Source organism: Neophocaena asiaeorientalis, unplaced genomic scaffold, assembly GCF_003031525.2.
Source record: "Neophocaena asiaeorientalis asiaeorientalis breed wild unplaced genomic scaffold, Neophocaena_asiaeorientalis_V1.1 scaffold134, whole genome shotgun sequence".
Lineage (NCBI taxonomy): Eukaryota > Metazoa > Chordata > Mammalia > Artiodactyla > Phocoenidae > Neophocaena > Neophocaena asiaeorientalis.
Window position 1 is genome coordinate 28,716,688 of NW_020185339.1, and position 19,757 is coordinate 28,736,444.

General features: G+C 47.5%; 1 protein-coding gene across 1 annotated transcript; it reads left to right on the top strand.

Annotated features, from left to right (window-relative positions):
• Positions 1-1,153: 1,153 nt before the first annotated feature.
• On the top strand, positions 1,154-18,414 carry FAM186B (family with sequence similarity 186 member B). Its single transcript, XM_024737070.1, is given in 10 exon segments — positions 1,154-1,249; positions 2,071-2,296; positions 6,743-6,925; positions 9,061-10,092; positions 10,095-10,707; positions 11,191-11,380; positions 14,212-14,390; positions 15,100-15,285; positions 17,619-17,647; positions 18,171-18,414. Coding segments are annotated over 10 exon segments (2,745 nt in total). The 3' UTR covers positions 18,182-18,414.
• Positions 18,415-19,757: the final 1,343 nt, after the last annotated feature.

Sequence of the window (19,757 nt, forward strand, 5' to 3'; positions counted from 1 at the left end):
AGTGGGGAGGGAGAGAAAGGGAGAAAAGGGGAAAGGACCTCAGATTGGGAATCAGAAAAGCAGGTTGAAGTCCTGAGTCTGTACTTCCCAGCTCTGTAACTTTAGATAAGTCTCATAACTATGAGCCTCAGCTGGCTCTACATGTTTGTAAGGATAAATAAGTTATTTGTAACCTACAACATGCTCTGAAATCATAAGGGATTAAAGGACCATCCAGTGCCAGATGTATAGATAGACAGGTATCCATAAACCAGGGTGTGACTGCCTCAAAGACAGAACTAGGTCTCACTGTTTTTTGTATTTCTAGCATCTAGCCCCATGCCTGGAACATAGAACGTTACCAATAAGTGTTCGTTGAGTAAGTGAGGCAATGAAAGAATTAACTTTGAATAAGTGAATGAATGATAGTATGTAAAAGACAGGTGGGTGTCAGGTGACAAGTTGTTAAGTGGCCATGGCACTGCTAAGAATTGAAGTTACAATGTTTAATTCCTTATCTGTTAAATGTTTCAGTAACATGGAAGAATAATTTGCACATATATGTATTTTTACTTACAGATTCATTAATTCAACAAATGTTTATTAAGTGCCTACTATATACCAGGCAAAGTTCTAGTCCTGGGCATACAGTGATGTCCATTTTAATCATTTGTTTTAAAAAGGCCTCTGGCACTGATAATTACCTTCAGTGACAGTGTTGGTTAAGCCCTGACCCCTGGTGCAAATTGAAATATATTCCCATTAGTTATTGATGGGCTGTAATTTTTTTTTAATTAAAAGTTCTTTGGGAAAAGAACTTTTTCTAATTGCTGTTTCCTACTTTTAGCCGTTAATATTTAGTTTGGGAGCATGACATTTAATGATTTTTAAAAAGCAACAGGTCAAGTTAATATATATTAGGTGATGGATTAAAAAGCTAGATAATCAAGCAGATAGATGACAGGGAGTCATTCTTCCAATCAACCTGATGATGTCACTGGAGAAAAGAAGGTCAGTTGGAACGTGATGTCTGGCAGTTACAGGGAGCTGTGGCTAGGAAGAGGGTACTCAGAAGCTGCCCTGGAGTCCTTAACCCCCAAGCAGCCAACATCGTGTGTCCAGGCCCCTGTACCAGAGACACCGGACATCTTTGTGACTGACAGAGTGATCCCAAATGGAGAAAGACGAACCCCCACTGTTGGTGACCCCTGTGTCGGTGAAAGCCATCATCTCAAGAATTGAGGCTGCCCAACTAACTCGGGCTCAGGAGGTAACCCCTTGAGATGAGGGTGTCACCCTTCTGTTGGGGTCTGATGTGGAGGCTAGGGACTGAGCCCAGATTTGGGTAAGATTCCAGCTCTGGGCCCTCAGGGGTCCTGGGATCCTCAGCAAGCTGGGTTTGTGGACAGTTTAGTGGAGGGTGAGCTGGAATCAAACTGTCCCCGAGGCAGGGATGGGCCCAGGAAGCAGACAGCCCACAGGGAAGCCCTAGGTTGGCCCTGAGACACATCGTGGTGGGTCCTACCAGGGCAGGAGGAGGAGCCCAGAGTTCCTGATTGGGGTCTGTTCTTGGCAACCTGTCAGAGTGCCCCAAGCTGAGCCCTAGAAACTCACAGGGAAATGGCCAAAGATTCAAATCACCCTGCACGTGAGCCTCTGGTGCATTTTTTTAACGGGGGCCTCTGATCCTGAGGGTTTCTTGGGGCCTCATTTTTCTAGTTTGTGGCCTCTGGATCCTTGTGAGGGGAGATGTCCAGAAGTCCCCAGCAAATTCTGAAATTCTGAAGAAATGTTTGCTGTGGATTTTTAGTATTCTCTCCCCGAGCTGGTCTTAATAATCAAAATGACAGTAATTAGAGCTAACACTTATTTTATGTGCCAGGTGCTGTCCTAAGTGCTTTACAAATACTGGTTCATTTAATCTTTACAAAACCCCTGTGACACAGGTACTATAATTATCTACACTTTACAAATAAGAAAACTGAGGCCCCAAGAAATTAACTGACTTGTCTAAGATCACACTACTAGGACATGGCATCTGGCACCAGAGTTCACACCCCAAAACACTACAGTCTGCTGCCCCCCATATAGGATATTTCTTCCCAGCTCTCAGACATCTTGGACAATGTCAGCTGTGTCATCAGCCGCTTCCAGGAAGAATTAGGATATGATTTCAAAAAAAAGGCAAAATCTCACCAGACAGAGCAAAAGGGCAAGAACAGATTCATCTTGCTGGAGAAAATTACCTCATTCTCCAATGATGCTAAGACTAAAGAAAAGCACTTGTATGAAATTCTCCACTGGCGAGGCGACTGGGGTGAGTTTGCAGGCTGGGTGCAGTCCTGAGGGCGGGTGCCTTCCCCCCCCAAGATGCTGGTCCCAGCTCACTCAGCCTCCTCCTTTCCCCTACCCTAGGGCAGCATTTGCTGGGAGGGGAGTGCAGGGTGGTGGGTGCAGAGGGCGCAAAAGACACATCGCAGCGCCTCTCCAGTGAAACATTGTCCCACTCATGTCGTAGCATATCACCTCTATTCCCTAGAGAGGCAAACATGTCATTGTCCAAAACATAATAGATTGTGATATTAGGTGCATATGTGATGAAGCCTAAGTCCTGGCTTCATTATTACATCTCATTTTTTAGTAAGATAGAACCTAAGTGCAAACTCACACTAGCTGTTTCAATTTTTATTTTTCCAGCTTTATTGAGATATAACTGACAAACAACATTGTAAATTTAAAGTGTACATGTGATTATTTTATAAACATATATGTATATAGTGAAATGATTATCACAATAACATATCACCTCACATAGTCACCCTTTATTGTGTGTGTGGTGAGAATATTTAATCTACTCTCTTAGCGAATTTCAAATATAGGCATACCTTGGATATTGCAGGTTCAGTTCTAGACCACCACAATAAAGTGGATATCATAATAAAGTGAATCATGTGAATGTTTTGGCTTCCCAGTACCTGTAAAAGTTATGTTTATACTCTACTGTAGTCTATTAAGTGTGCAATAGCATTATGTCTAAGAAAACAATGTACATTAAATATACTTTATCGCTAAAAAGTGCTAACCATCGGGGACTTCCCTGGTGGCGCAGTGGTTAAGAGTCCACCTGCCAACGCAGGGGACACGGGTTCGAGCCCTGGTCTGGGAAGATCCCATCATGCCGCGGAGCAACTAGGCCCGTGAGCCACAATTACTGAGCCTGCGCGTCTGGAGCCTGTGCTCCGCAACAAGAGAGGCCGTGATAGTGAAAGGCCCGCGCACCGCGATGAAGAGTGGCCCCCGCTTGCCGCAACTAAAGAAAGCCCTTGCACAGAAACAAAGACCCAACACAGCCATAAATAAATAAATAAGTAAATAAATTAAAAAATTTTTTAAAAAGTGCTAACCATCATCTGACAATGCAGGGTTTGCACAAACTTTCAATTTTTAAAAAATGCAGTATTTGCAAACAACAGTAAAGCAAAGTGCAATAAAATGCGGTATGCCTGTAGACAATACAGTGTTATTAACTGTAGTCACCATGCTGTACATTAGATCTCCAGAACTTATTCATCTTATAATTGAAAGTTTGTACCCTTTGACCAACATCTCCCCATTTCTCTCACCTCCCAGCCTCTGATAACCACCAATTTACTCTCTGTTTCTGTGAGTTCAACTTTTTTTAGATTCCACATATAAGTGAGATCATACGGTATTTGTCTTTCTTTCTCTGTCTGACTTATTTCACTTAGTGTAATACCCTCAGGGTCCATTCATGTTGTTGCAAATGGCAGGATTTCCTTCTGTGTTATGACTTAATAATATAGATCTTCCTTAGCTTATGATGGGGTTATGTCCCAATAACCCTATCATAAGTTGAAAATACCATAAATTGAAAATGCGTTTAATACACCTAACCTACCAAACATCACAGCTTAGCCTAGCCTACCTTAAATGTGTTCGGAACACTTGCATTAGCCTACAGTTGGGCAAGATCATCTAACACAAAGCCTATTTTATAATAAAGTGTTTAATATCTCATGTAATTTATTGAAGACTATACTGAAAGTGAAAAACAGAATGACTGTATGCATACAGATGGTTGTAAGTGTATCCGTTGTTTACCCCTGTGATTTTGTGGCCACTTAGAGCTGTAGCTTGCTGTTACTGCCTAGCATCATGAGAGAGTATTGTACCATATTTCACTAGCGTGGGAAAATATCAAAATTCAAAGCATGACTTCTACTGAATGTGTATCACTTTCGCCTCATTGTAAAGTCAATAAATCATAAGTTGAACCATCATAAGTTGGGGACTATCTGTATTTCATTATATATACTACATTTTCTCTATCCATTCATCCACTGACTGACACTTAGGTTTTTTCCATGTCTTGACTGTTGTAAATTATGCTTCAGTGAACATGGGCATGCAGAAATCTCTTGGAGACAGTGATTTTGTTTCCTATGGATATATACCCAGAAGTGGGATTGCTGGACTATATGGTAATTCTATTTTTAATTTTTTTAGGAACCTCCATACTGGTTTCCAAAATGGTTATACCAATTTACATTCCCACCAACAGTGCACAAGGGTCCCCTTTTCTTCAGGTCCTCACCATTGCTTGTTATCTCGTCTTTTATACATAATAGCCATCCTAACAGGTCTGAGGTACTATCTCGTTGTGGCTTTGATTTGCATTTCCGTGATAATTAGTGATGTTGAACACCTTTTCATATACCTGTTGGCCATTTGTATATCTTCTTTAGAAAAATGTCTATTCATATCCTTTGCTCATCTTTTAATCAGATTATTTGTTTTTTTGCTATTAAGTTGTGTGAGTTCCTTATAGATTTTGGATATTAACTCCTTATTAAATACATGGTTTGCATGTATTTTCTCCCGTTCTGTAGGTTGAGGCTTTTCACTTTGATAATCATTTCTTTTACTGTGCAGAAACTTTTAAATTTGATGTAGTTCCACTTATTTATTTTTGCTTTTGTTGCCTTTGCTTTTGATGTCATACCCAAAAAAAAATCATTGCCAAGACCAATATCAAGAAGCTTTTCCCCTATGTTTTCTTTTAGGCTTGTATTTAAGTTTTTAATTAATTTAGAGTTAATTTTTGTGAGTGGTATAAGATAGGAGTCCAATTTCGTTTTTTTTTTTTTTTTTTTTTCAGTACACAGGCCTCTCAGTCGTGGCCTCTCCAGTTGCGGAGCACAGGCTCCGGACACACAGGCTCAGCGGCCATGGCTCACGGGCCTAGCTGCTCTGCAGCATGTGGGATCTTCCCGGACCGGGGCACGAACCCGTGTCCCCTGCATCAGCAGGCGGACTCTCAACCACTGTGCCACCAGGGAAGCCCCAATTTCATTTTTTTGCATGTAAATGTACACGTTTACCAGCACCACTTATTGAAGAGATTATCCTTTCCCCATTGAGTGTTCTTGGCTCCCTTGTCAAATATTAGCTGACCGTATATGCATGGGTTTATTTCTGAGCTCTTGATTCTGGCCCATTTATCTATGTGTCTGTTTATATGCCCATGCCATAGTGTTTTGTTTACTATAGCTTTGTAATATAGCTTAAAATCAGGTAGTGTGATGCCTCCAGCCTTGTTTTTCTTTCTCAAGAATGCTTTGGCTATTTGGGGTCTTTTGTGGTTCCGTATGAATTTCAGGATTGTTCTTCCTAGTTCTGTGGAAAATGCCATTGAGATTTTGATAGGGATTGCAATGAATCTATGGATGACTTTGGGTAGTATAGACATTTTAACAATATTAATTCTTCTGATCCATGAACATGGGTTATCTTTCCATTTACACGTGTCTTCTTTAATTTCTTTCATTCATGTCTTATGGTTTTCACTGTAGAGATCCTTCACCTCCTTTGTTAAATGTATTCCTAAGTATTTTATTGTTTTGATGCTATTGTAAATGGGATTGTTTTCTTTATTTCTTTTTTGGATAGTTAATTGTTAGTGTGTAGAAATGCAACTGACTTTTATATGTTGATTTTGGATCCTATAAGTTTATTGAATTTGTTTATTAGTTCTAATTGTTTTTTGTGAAGCACACTAGCTATTTTATAGAGGGACTCAAGGGTGATATTCAAAGTACTGAATGGATACTGAGCCAAACAGCACTGATGCCAGCTGTAAGCAACTGGTATAGCCATTTGGGTGTGGACCAGCTGCATGCAGCCCTGGAGCCAGATGCTACCCCTGTTAAGATCAGAGTTATCCGATCAGGAGACCTCAGTCTGGTGTGAGGTATGGTGGATGCTGCAGTGTTGGAGGAAGGTGGTATACGGATATGCCCTACCCCTACTCACATTGTCCTGCCCCTGAGGAGCTCTCGGTTCAGTGGTCCTTCAGCTGCCCCCAAGAACTAAGCAGGGCTGTTGACTGCAGTTAATTCATTTAATTGTCCAGATATTGGACTAGGCAGTGAGGATAGAGCAATAACAAGATAGGCACATTGCTGGCCTTGTAGTACAACAGTGCTGTTTTATGTCTATGCATATTTTCTACATGGCAGGTCTCATGTTAATCATTTCACTAGTATTATCTCATTTAATCCATACCCAACCCTTTTTTGGCAAGGATACTAAGGCTAGGGAAATAAGTGACTTGCTCAAGCTAATAAGAGGTTAAACCAATCCAACCTCAAAGCCGGCTGGTGTAACCCCTATCCTATAGGGCTATTTGGGGCTCCCTAGAGGACAGACTATTCTCAGCCTGCATCTCCCACTCTCTCTCCAGGTGACAGTCTGACCTATGAGATCAGGAACAGGAAGAGTGAGGAGGAAGAGGAAGCCCTGGATGAATGGATCGAGGTGATGGAGAAGGGGTTACCTCTCTCCCTCATCGCCACCAAAGGAGGCATCGAGTCTCTCATTTCCCTCTGCTCCACTCTCATTGAAGGACAAAGGAAAGGGGCACAAAGTAGGTTCCAGGAGCACCTGGCAGGGGAGCTGGGTGGGGCAGATGCCATCTCAAGGAAAGAAGTCACACACCAGGGTCTATGGGAGTCTTTCTAATTCTCCTCCATAACAAAAGCTTTAGCTGAGATGGATGGTCAGTGGTAAGAGTTTGGGGTGGTGGACCCAAGCTGAGAAGTGAGCAGTTCTGGGCTGTCCCTCAGGGCTGAAGGAAGGTGTGATGTGGAGACAGGTCTTCGTTGGTGGTCCCTGGAGCTGCGGCCTCGTGCAGGTTCTGGGGAACAAGGCTGGAAGGTCAGAAAGGGTGGAGTTTATAGCTAGAGCTAGAGGAACGTCCTTTCCTTAAACCAAACCCAGATGCAGAGCCAAGCAGTCTGGTGAGACTCAGCTGGAGGCCCTTCTAGAACCTTCTCGATTGTGGCTACTCCAGAAGTAGCCAGTCAGCAACATGGCTCAACCTTGAAATATCACTGCTCTCAGCACTAGAATGGGCCCGGATTATCTAACTGCCACATTTTGTAGATGAGAACATTGAAGCTCAGAGGAGAGAAGGATCCACAAGGAAAGCCTGTGGCAAACCTAGGCCCCACGCATAGGTTTTCTGGCTTCTTAATCTTACTCGAGAGCATGGGCTTCGGAGTCAGACAAACCTGAGTTTGAATCCCAATTTCTAGCTGTGTGACTTTGGGCAAGTTACTTCCTCTCTCTGAACCTCACTTTCCTCATATGCAAAGTGAGGAGAGCATTGTCTACCTTACAGGGTTGCACGTGGTGTGAGGCATCTGGCACTGTGCTCAGAACACACACTCAGGGCTTAATAAACAAGAGCTGACATTATCATTTTACCATTGATTTTCATGGCCAGGTTCCTTACCAGTTAAGCAAGGTCAATAGCTGGGGGAGGGAGGAAGCAAGGAAAGGTGGAGGAGAAGGAGACAATGTCTCCTACTATCCTTGTCATATTATGTCTTGAAATATAGTTATTTGTTTACTTGATTTATTTCCTTGCTAGGTTATAAATTTCTGGAGGGCAAAGGCTGTGTCTTATTCATTTTTTTAGGGATTAGTTATTGAGCACTTTCTAGGTACCTGGTACAGTGCTTGGTACTAAACATGCATAATCTACTTACGTCCCATGAAGTAAATGCTATGATTATCCCCATTTTTCAGAAATAGAGGTGCTGAGAAGTTAGGAAACTTGCCTAAGGCAAGTGGTAGGGATGGGATTCAAGTCCGAGTTATCTGACTCTAGAATGCATGCTCTGAACCGTTAGAGCATATGGCCTCTCTGACAGTATTAGCTAAATGCTGGCTTGATTTCAGTGTCATTTAATTTCCATATTTCCTTTGGCCCCTCATCCAAAGTTAGCCAGTGTTTTGTCTGCCAGTGATGTTCACTGAATGAGAAATGAATTGATGCTCCAAGATAATCACTCCAGCAGCTCTATACATAGTAGATCCAAGGGGATACAACTATGACCGTGGACCATCCCTGAGGAGCTGAAGTCTGCATATGAATGGGTTTGAACACAAAGTGCACAATCGGTGTTTATGTACATTTTCCTGCTTTCATCAAAGTATCAAAGGAATTCATGACCCCCAAAATGGAGAAAGACATTAGTCATTATAAAAGAATGTAAACCATTGCAGGACCACATGATAAATTCTCTACAAACACAGTCCAGTGGTAACAGGAAAGGGAAATACAACTTCCCAGGTGATCTAGAGTCTAAGTGCCAGGTGGGCTTCCAGAATTTAGATAGTTGGCAATAGGTAGCCAAACAGAGGTATTGAGACTGGGAAGTAGCATGATTAGAAAAATCACTCTACTCCAGGGAAATATGGAGGATCAGGGGTGTGTTGAATTGGGTTGAACTGGATCGAATAGGTCCAGACCCCTCTGGGTCCTGCAGGTGCTGTGGAGCTGACAGACCCTGACAGGTAAGCTCTGAGCAAGCTCTGAGCCCAGCAGAGATCTCTCCTGACAATATCTCCCCTGGCCTCATATAATGCCCCAACTCCTTATTGCCAAAGCCCTAAGAAGGTTGGATGGGAATTTGGCCAAGCAGGGTGTGGAGAATCAGTATAATCCTTGGATCCATGGGAGTTTATTGCCTTTGTCCTCTCCACCTCTCCTAGTATCCAAACACACCTTCTGGCAGGGCTGGCGGGAACAAAGCCCACAAAAAGTGATATCCTGCCCTCAGCCACTGAGCCCAGAGCAGATGCTCCAGGATAAGCACACTACCTGCATAAGGGTCTCCGAGGTGAAGTCCATGCTGCAGGAACTCCTGGACTCCACAATGTTCAACCAGGGGGAGGTTCGGGCCATCAGGTACATGTCTGCTGTGGTTGAGAACCTCAACAAGGCCTTGATGCTCCAGCACAAGAACAGAAGTCTGGAGGCCAAATACAGGCAGCTGAAAATAGAGATGACCAAAGAACTCAGCAGCCAGAGGCTGTACTTCCAGAAGTCCCTCCAAGTCCTCAAGAGTAAGAGAGATGCCCTACTAAAGCAGGTAGAAATTCTAGGGGGAAAGTACCATGACCTTCTCCTGAGGAAGCATGCCTTAGAGCTCCAGCTGAACAAGGCTCAGTCTGCTAGAGGTCAAGCAGAATACTCAGTCAAGATCTTGGTTGACTCCCCAGCCCCTGCCAAGAAAGAGGCCCTCCGAAAGAAAGAAGCAGTCATAGAGGAAACCCAACAGGAACCCAAGAAGGAGGAGCAGTTTTCACCACTCTCCCCAAGTCGCCTGGCCATGACCTGGGATAGTAGTGCTAGGCCTTCCACATGTCAACCACTTTCCACCATGACTCTGCATTCAAGGATTGCAGATGTGTACAGCAGCAAGGACACTGAAAATCTTCAGCCTGTGTTGCCATCCTCCATGGATCACAAGTTTCCTAAGAAATGGGAAAGACCATCAGCAGAAAGCCCAGGCCACAAAGTCAAAGACCAGAAGGACTTCTTCCAGGAAGTGACCCAGGAGAAGGAAGGACTCCAGATGAAGTCCCATTTTCAGAAGCAGCTGTCCCCAGAGAGCTCTAGGAAGGTGGCCTTGGAGAGCAAGGCAGAGCACTGGGAAGAGGAACTCAGCTGGGAGAGGCGAAGGCAGCAGTGGCTGGAGGAGGAGATGTGGCTGCAGTGGCAAGAGAAGTGGGCCCTGCTGGAGTGGGACACCGGGAGAAGCAGCGGCAGTGGGAGCAGGGGGAAGCAGCAAGGGGGTGGCAGTGGAGATTGGCCCAGGAGCAAGGGGGCCCATGGAGGGGGCCGGAGCGGACAGGAGGGGACGTGGAGAGAATGGGCTTCGTGCCCACCAGTCGATGGAGGGACTTGGAGGAGGCATCACTGGCACCTCCCCAAAGCCAAGCCCAATCTGCTCACCAACGCAGGAGGCCACACTTGCCCAGGTCCCCTAAGACCCAGCAGCCTGCCCCCGGAAACCAGAGGACCATGAGTTCAGCCGAGTTTACTCAGAAACCACGGGCCCGCTGTGTTCCCACGAAGCCCAAGAAGACGGCCTCCCTTCCTGTCACAGGGACATCCCTCCGAAAAGTGGCCCTGCACACATCCCCAGTAACTCTGAAGGGGAAGGTATACCACGTGGACGTGGAGGCCCAGAGGAAGAACCTGCAGCTCCTGACTGAGGAGGATCAGCTGGGGCTGCCCCACTACCTGCGCAACAAGGTGCGGGAGCTCACCACCACAGCCGTGGAGCTGAACGCGCTCAAGCTGTGGTGCCTGTGCCAAAAGTACATCCTCTACAGACATTTCCAGAGCCTCCGGTAGGTCCTCCCTGGCACCCACCGGCACCCACCCACACCGCTGCAGTATATGGGCAGAGCCAGAACCCAGTGAGAAAGGAGGAGCATGGGCAAGTGGGATGGGGAGAATCACCCCAGGCCTGGACAAGGTCCCCCTGAGGAAGGGCAGCTGTGAAGGACACCTGACCTCGGAGCCTTGGGCAGCCCTGAAGGTGTGGGAGGTCAAGCACTTACACACTGCTGTCCCTCTAGTGAGCTTTCCTGCAAGCCTTTCTTCCTGTCTTCCTACTGCCCTGTCCGTAACCCGCCTAACACGCTCCCCCATTTGCCTTCCTTTTATTCCTGTTTCCAGCCCAGCCCGAGCCTCCTCACCTGACACCACCTCCTGTTCTCTGTTCCCTGTTTTCCCCAGCTCTCACAGACACACAGTCATCTCTGGTTAACAGAGAGCTGGGGGCAGGAGGAGTCTCCTTCACCCACTAAATCACTTCCCTCTCTTCCCAGACAAGAAGTGACCAACCACGTACAAGTTGTGCGAGAAGCTGGGGCTGCCTACAAGGCCCAGAACCTCTACCTCTTCCTGGAAGACGTCGGCCTGCAGAACCTCCAGCTGCAGGCCTGGACAGACAAGCAGAGGGACCTGGAGGAGAAGCGCCGAGAGTGCCTGAGCAGCGTGGTGACCATGTTCCCCACGGTGGGCCTCCCACCTGGCGACCTTCTCAGGGGTCAGCACAGCCAGCAGGGATGGGGCCAGGGTGGAGCCATGGGGCTGTGGGGTGTACCTGGGCGTGGGGGAGCAGTTGGGAAGTAAGAGAGCAGATTAAAGCCTCTGAACCAGGAAGAGGGGAAGGCAGGAGACAGCCTGAGTGTAAGGAAGGCCAGTTTTCCAATCTCCATATATGGGGAGAGCAAGAGAGGGAGGGACCCTCAAAAGGAGCTAGACAAGAAAGCTTCTTCTGGAGGGGAGGTAGTTGGAGCCTGCAGTCCCGACTCTGTGCTCAGATTCTCCCTCCCCTGTGGGTCTCCCTGTCCTGCTCTTGTCTGATCTGCTTGCTCTTCAGGCTTGGTCACAGCTGTCTTCTTCACCCTCGTGCTGGCGACTCCCTTTGCTTCTCTCTGGGGACAGCTCCCCTGCTTTCTCTCTTTTTTTTTTTTTTTTTTTGGTGCCGGGGCCCCCCCTTTAAGTAGTTGTAGCTCGTGGGCTCTAGAGTGCAGGCTCAGTAGTTGTGCACGGGCTTAGCTGCTCTGCGGCATGTGGGATCTTCTGGGACCAGGGCTCAAACCTGTGTCCCCTGCATTGGCAGGCAGATTCTTAACCACTGTGCCACCAGGGAAGCCCCTCCCCTGCTTTCTAGATGCCAGGTCTCCCTCGTTTTAGTGGAGTACCTCCTCTGGTCACTTCCTGACAAAGGGTTCCTGGCATGTAAAATCATTGAGACCCTGGTTGTCTGAAAATGTCTTTACTTAATATCTACCCTTAACTCTTTTCTTTTAAATTTTTTTAAATTTTTGGCTGTGTTGGGTCTTCTTTGCTGCGTGCGGGCTTTCTCTAGTCACGGTGAGCAGGGGCTACTCTTCGTTGTGGTGTGCAGGCTTCTCATTGCGGTGGCTTCTCTTGTTGCCGAGCGTGGGCTCTAGGTGCGTGGTCTTCGGTAGTTGCAGCACACGAGCTAAGTAGTTGCGGTGCATGGGCTGTAGGGTGCACAGGCTTCAGTAGTTGTGGCTCGTGGGTTCCAGAGTGCAGGCTCAGCAGTTGTGGTACATGGGCTTAGTTGCTCTGTGGCATGTGGGATCTCAGTAATTGTGGCATTCAGTTCCTAGAGCATGCGGGCTTCAGTAGTTACGACACATGAGCTCAGTAGTTGCAGTGCTTAGGCTGTAGGGTGCACAGGCTTCAGTAGTTGTGGCACGGGCCCAGTAGTTGTGGCTCGTGGGCTCCAGAGCACAGGCTCAGTAGTTGTGGCGCAAAGGCTTAGTTGCTCCGCAGCATGTGGGATCTTCCTGGACCAGGGATTGAACCCATGTCCCCTGCATTGGCAGGCAGATTCTTTGATGTGGACCATTTTTAAAGTCTTTATTAAATTTGTTAAAATATTGCTTCTGTTCTGTGTTTTGGTTTTTTTGGCCGCAAGGCATATGGGATCTTAGCTCCCCCACCAGGGATCAAACATGCATCCCCTGCATTAGAAGGTGAAGTCTTAACCACTGGGTCACCAGGGAAGTCCCCAGCAGCCAGATTCTTAACCATTGCACCACCAGGGAAGTCCCTACCCTTAGATCCTTTTATTTTTATTTTATTTTTTCTTTTTGGCTGCATTGGGTCTTCGTTGCTGCATGCGGTCTTTCTCTAGTTGTGGCGAGCGGGGTCTACTTTTCATTGCAGTGGCTTCTCTTGTTATGGAGCATGGGCTCTAGGCATGTGGACTTCAGTAGTTGTGGTGCATTGGCTTAGTTGCTCCACGGCATGTGGGATCTTCCCAGACCAGGGCTTGAACCTGTGTCTCCTGCATTGGCAGGCGGATTCTTAACCACTGCACTACCAGGGAAGCCCCCCTACCCTTGACTCTTAGTTGACAGTTTGCCTGGATACAGAAGTCTAGGTTAGAATTCATTTTCCCTCACAATTTTGAAGGCACTGCTCATTCATTGCCTTCTAGGTTTTGGTGTTGCTGTTGAGAGTCCAAAGTCATTCGGAGTCTTAATCCATTGGGTTTGACCTATTTTTATTCTCTAAGGTCTGCCTTCAGTTTCCTCTACTCTTTCCCCTGCTACCAGGGTCAGAAAAGCAGCGAGTGCTGACATGGTCCACAGGAGGCTAGCTGATGGCTTGGAGGGATTGCAGAATCCCGCAGCAGTGACTCAGAATCTGCTGAGATCTCCTCTAGGGCTGGGCCAGGAGGTTACCCCACTGAGTCCTGAGCAGCCACGGCCAGAGTCTGGGGGAAGCAGTGTCCTGAGGGATTCAGTGTAAGTGCCGGCATAAGGCAGTTGGAGGAGCCTTGGCCATGGGGATATCTCCCAATTCAGTTTCCTGTCACCTTATATTAGTCCTGATCACCTCCTGTAGGTGTCTTGACTTGCTAAATTGGTTTTGAGGTTGAGAAGGAAAGGGACCATATATATATTAATTCTTTAGATGGCTGTGAGGGTTCCTCCAGCTCCTTCCCCAGGGCCAGGGCAGAGGCTGAATGACAAGACATGGAGAGCATTCCTGACACAACCTGGCCTGGTAACATGACTCTCTCAGAGTTCCAGCTGCTCTGGCTTCCTTTAGTTTTTTCCTTGCTGTTTTGCCCATTGTCCAGATTCTCCACAACAAAGGAGAAAACAGGAACTAAACCAGCAAAGAACAATTCAAGGAATTTCTGGGAAATGCAATACCCTGAGGTCCCAGGCATATCTAATTGGAGGCATTCCCTGGGCCTCACCCTTTCTGCTCTGCCCCAAGTCAGGCAATGCCTCCTCTGGCACTAGAGAGAGGATGAATTCCTTTCTCCCTGATGCCTCTCTGCTGGTTCCTCTTAGCTCCAGCAGGAGTGGAACATTAACCTGAACACCCCTGTGGTCACCTCCCCAAAGTCAAGGAAAAGCAAACCTCCCCCATCCTTACTGCGGAACATCCATTCCAGCAGCCCCTCCTGCAAGCGACACCTGGAGCTCTTTATGACCAAGCACCAGCAATGTGTGCCCCTGCGGATGGCCCAGTAGATGCACGGAAGCCAGGGGCAGCTGGCTAGGTGGGTGAGGGAGGCAGGGAGCAGGGGTGGCCAGACTTGGGGTGGGGGGGCGGGCTGGCAGCTCAGTGAAGGCACAGACAGGCAAAGCTCACCCCATGAGTTGCAAGGAACCTAGCTTCTCAGCTGCCTGCCCAGCTCTGGCCATTGGCCCAGATGGGGGTATGTGTGTATGTGGTGTGTGGGCTTCACGGCACAGCCTGACCAAGTATGTTTCAAACTATGCAACTGAAAGACTCCTGGGACCCACAGCTGAGAACTTACAACCATTTCCACCCTGAGCATTGGTCTGGCACCTGCCACTGGTCCATCCATATAAATCAACCTGATCCTTCCCACCACGTGACCCCTGGGCTCAAAGAGAGACACCACGAGTCTCTGGGCAGCCAAGAAGAGACACATCCACACCCCCCTAGTGTGGCCAGTTCGGGGCTTCAGGCCCAGAGCATGTGCCTGGAGGAACAGGGGCTGTCTCGGCAGCCTCTTCCAGTAGCTCCTCAGCTAGAGGAGACCCAAAGAGGTGAGATTTAGAGTTGGGAAGGGAAGAGATGCGGCAAGGAAGGCAGTGACAACTATTTGAGAAGGGAAGAAAACCCTGCAGAGCTTGTTGCTTCCCAGTCTCTCCCTTTCTGTAAAGACCTCCTCATCTCTTCTTACACTTTCAACCTTCACACCCCAGCCAACAGGGGAACCAGCTGGAGGCCATCTGGAAGACTGATGTGGCCTCCTCCAGTCACCCAGTAGAAAAGAAGACCCCCACCAGCCTGTCCTGGGACCAGCTAGGGGGGTACCCAGATATTCCCCGGCTGTCGGCATTGGATGTGCATTCCTCCTACCACAAAAGCTTGATGTCCCTCAAGGCCTGGTAAGATGCAAGCCTGGACGGTGAATCTGGATTCAGGGAGATCTGCCCACCAAGGGTACACACTTCTGTGTCCAACCGCCCAACAGCTATCTTTCCAAACATTAATAATGACCTCATTTACTGTACCACATCAGACAGAGAGATGATTACCTGCCTCATTGGCCATGAGCTTGGGTCCCCACGCCAGCACCATTCTAGTTCTCTCAAAGGACTCCACACGGCATCTCAGAAGATCACGACAGAAGTCATTCCTTCCCACTTGCTTCCTGGGCTGCATGTGAATTGCTCAAGAGGTGTTTCTTGCCCTAGGCCTGGGGGTTATTCTCAAGGAGAGCCAGGTGCAGGTATGGAGAGATGAGAGAGACCAAAAATCTCAGGATAAACTGGGCCCGTCTTTGGCATTGTCATTTCCTTATTGCCTTCAAGAACTGCCCCTGGGAAGAGCAGCTGAGGGGAGGCGGGCAGGACTCAGTGGGCCAACAAGGGACTTTTCTGGTTAGGAAGGTTCAACTCTGCCTCTCTTGGCTTGAAGATGTCAATATTGAAGACTCAAGGCTCTTTCGAGGAGCCTTTCTAGATTACTAACCCCAGCTGCCTCTTGTGGCCCTGGCCCTGCCCCAGTTAAAGATCTTTGACAGGGATGGGAATTTCCTGGCAGTCTAGTGGTTAGGACTCAGCACTTTCACTGCCAGGGCCCAGGTTGGATCCCTGGTTGGGGAACTAAGATCCAGCAAGCAATCAATAATATCTTTGACAGGGAGAGGGCACTGATGCCTGCCAGTGTAGACCTAACCAGAACCAAGGCTGCAAGATGCTGGTGCCACCCTCATCCTCTCGACAGGAACTTAGGGAAGACGGGGTGGCATGGCAACATCAAAGGAGGCTGGTCCTTGGCTGTGATTCCGCTCTGAAGTGGGCCTGAGAGTCCCAGCTGGACATCAACATTATAGCCCACCTAGTACATAGATACCTGGTTTTCAGTTCCTGAAGGGTTTCCGTGTGTGTGTGTGTGTGTGTGTGTGTGTGTGTGTGTGTGTGTGTGTGTGTGTGTGTGTGTGTGTGTGTGTGTGTGTGTGTGTGTGTGTGTGTGTGTGTGTTGTTGTTGTTAGTTGATTTGGATACAGCATACAGAACTGAGAATAACCAAAACGACACTGGCAGAATTTAGTCACCCAGAAATCAACTGGGGCCGCACCCTGCTGAGATTTGGCTAAACTTGCCCCTGCCTCTAGCACCCCTATAGTGGTATCTCTCCTCTCTGAGCGCCTTCTCTCCCTCTGCATCCCTGCCAGTGCCTGGGCTCTGCTCGTCATCTGCTTCAACCTGAGGCACCAACCCCGCACACGTGAATATGTGCACATAAATATCAAGTATACACACTCCACTTGACCCCAAGCATTTCACGATCTTCATAACTTTCTGAAAATTTAGCGGGGCGATAGGGAAAGGGCCTCACAGTGAACAGTACCGAAGAGCAGCCTCCTTTCTTCCCCTCTCTCTTTGGTTTAACATGCAAAATTCAAAAACTCTTTCCCGTCTCTCATGCAGAGCTGTTCCACCTACACCCATGCCGCCACTGGGATCTCAGCTTCAGACTTAAGCACTAATCAAAATATTGTTCCCAGCAAAGACAGTTTCTCCTTTCCAGGGGAATTTAGGTGAATACAATTTTCTTCCCCTTTTTCAAACTCTACAGCAGTTTTTTCAGTTTATCACACTACCAGGTATAGAGACCAAGCCCTGATGCTTCTGTCTTCTTTATCCACATGCCAGGTTGGCACCACCTACCTGTGTGTCAAGCTGGTCCTTGAGATTTTAGTGTGGGTGCTGCCTACATTGTCTTGGGATCTTGCTGCTGTGGCATGAGAATCTGCCGCTGCCCAGCCTGCTGCTGCCCTAGGGTGGTGGTCGTGCTGCTTTCTTTGTGCATTCTCTGTGCGTGTGCACCTCTGGAGACACACTGCTTCCACTCCCAAAAGTGCACCCTCTCTTTGGCCGCCTGCCCCTGGCCCACCTCAAATATGCAGGCCCACCTGTTGTGTGGATCCAGGTCACTCACCTCTTCACGATCCTGCTGACCTCACCAGCTCCCCTGGCCAAGTTGTCCAGTTCACAGCACCAGCTAGTTTCATAACTAGGGCCAGCCTCGCACCGACTGTCCCATTCTCCTGGTCTGCCTGGCATTGGCAACCTGTCTCATCAAACGCCCGCCGGGGTGTCCTCTCAGCATGTGGGGAAGGGCTATTAATCTTTCCTCTGTGATTTGGGACCGTGTCCTTCAAAAACCAGCAGACGCCCTTCTCCAAGATCTTTTTTTCTGCTTTGTCTTACAGGTGTCTCCCCTGGACTGTCTGTCTGACAGGTAAGATAGCTATGTACACACCGAGCGCTGTCTGCAGTTGGAGAAGTATCTTAACCTCGACTCTAACTGCCCTGCCCTCCCTTGCTCAGAGCCTGTTTCTGCACAAAGTACACGATGGTTCACACGTGTGTGCTGAGATGCAGTGATTATGGATTCACAGACTTCCAACGTGGTGCCGACAGAAGAGAGAGCTTATAACTTGGTTTCTGGGAAGGAACCAAGATGGGGGTGGAGAGGAAGAAACGTGGATGGGTAGGAAGGAGCAGGAAAGAGTAAGGGGAGGGAAGAGGGAGTATTCTGTAACGTGAAACGGGAGGAAGATTCACAAGAAAAGAAGCAGAGCCCCTGGGATGTGGCAGAAATGTTGTGTTAAGCAGTTCCACATCTGGGTCAGTCTGGGCCCAGCCCTGGACTGGTCTCCCAGAGACGACCAGGGAAGCTCTCGGGTGGGCTGGGTGGGTACTCACATCTCAGGGCCTTGTTTCATCTGCTTCCCAACCGGTAACTGTATTAACTGTTTCAGTGCCTCAGTGACCCAAAGAAAGGAAGGCCAGGAACACCCAGAGGAGCCAGCTGAGCTTGTTTGTAAAAAGTCAAACGAGTCCTTCCCCGGAACCCTAAAAAGCCAGAAGGATCGAGACAATTGCAGTCCTTGCTCCATGCCTTAACCAGTGATTCTCAAAGTTGTTCCAAATGCAGATTCCCAGCTGGTGTTTTTAAACAAACACTCTGGGTACTGCTAAGTAATCCTAGAACTTTGAGAAACACTACTTTTCTCCTTCAGTCCCCAAACTGTACATTTTTAATAAAATAGAGATGTGTTTATTTTTAAAATTTTCTGCCTCATTGCTAAAACCCACACCTCCTCAACTCACTCATTTTTGAAACCAGATGCATGACCACCTGGCCACTGACTTAGACACCAGTCACAGAGGATCCCCCCAGTGTTGTGTCTGCCCTCTGGGAGCCGACCAGCCAAGACGGCCATAATTAGTGCCTGGCACACAGCAGGGCTCAGTAACTCTAAAATCAATCAGAGACACAGAAAAATACGTAACAGATATACTGATGATGAGCGTGAAACTCAGAAGGTAAGAACAGAAGAAGGTACTGAGTACAAGTCAGAGCCAGGTGTGACTGGGTGTGGGAGCAAAGGTGAGTGCATCTCTAAGAAGTGAGGACAAAGATGGAAGAAATAGAGACACGGAGGTTCCAAATCTAGATGGTGTGGGCTTAGGAGGCCATCCCTGTCCGTTAATTAATTGTCTTAATTCAGGGAAGACACTACTTTGGTTGGTTCATACAGCTTACGAGCACCGCCCCATCCTCACTCTCCCTTGCACTCCCCTCCCCCTCCTCCCGCCTAGCCAGACCAGACCTAGGGACCAGGCATGATAAAACGTTAGCTAGGAAATTACCCTGTTCTCAGAGGCCCCACAATCCAGTGATTCTGTTTCTTAGGAATGGAACACCCATCCTTGCTTAAGGTTGAAATTCTGGAAGGAAGAGGAGGATGTTGGATGCAAACTGATGGACCGTGGATGATGCCAGAGTAGGATTTAATTTCTGAGCCACAGCTCAACGTATCACAAGGAAGCCTGGCGGAGGGAGGAAGGTGAGAGGCGTTTCTGATGCAGGTCACACACATGGGACAGCTGTGGCAGGGAAGGGCCATGTCTAGCCTTTCAGGCTTATTTTCTGGAGGCCTCACCCCACTGTAGCCAACATATTAAAATGCCCTCGTACTAAATTTATTGCTTTATAAATAATTTGAAGGGAATTTTATAACTTTGCTTTGGAAATTAAACGACTATGAGTAAGTTTTTTTAATGTATAGTTTGCTGTGACTTCTCAGCAATCATCATGCATAGGGATGAAATCTAACAAGTTTTGTAAATAAGATGAGAATATTCTGAATATTAAATTTGACAGAATAATGAAACTGACGGTATTACGTTTTATAAACATTTAATTACATATATTTTTGTATTTTGGTGCCAATGACATTATTTATTTATTTATTTTTACTATCTGTTCTTTAAGCCTCGGCATGTGGGATCTTAGTTCCTTGACCAGGGATCAAACCCGGGCCCCCCATAGTGGAAGCGTG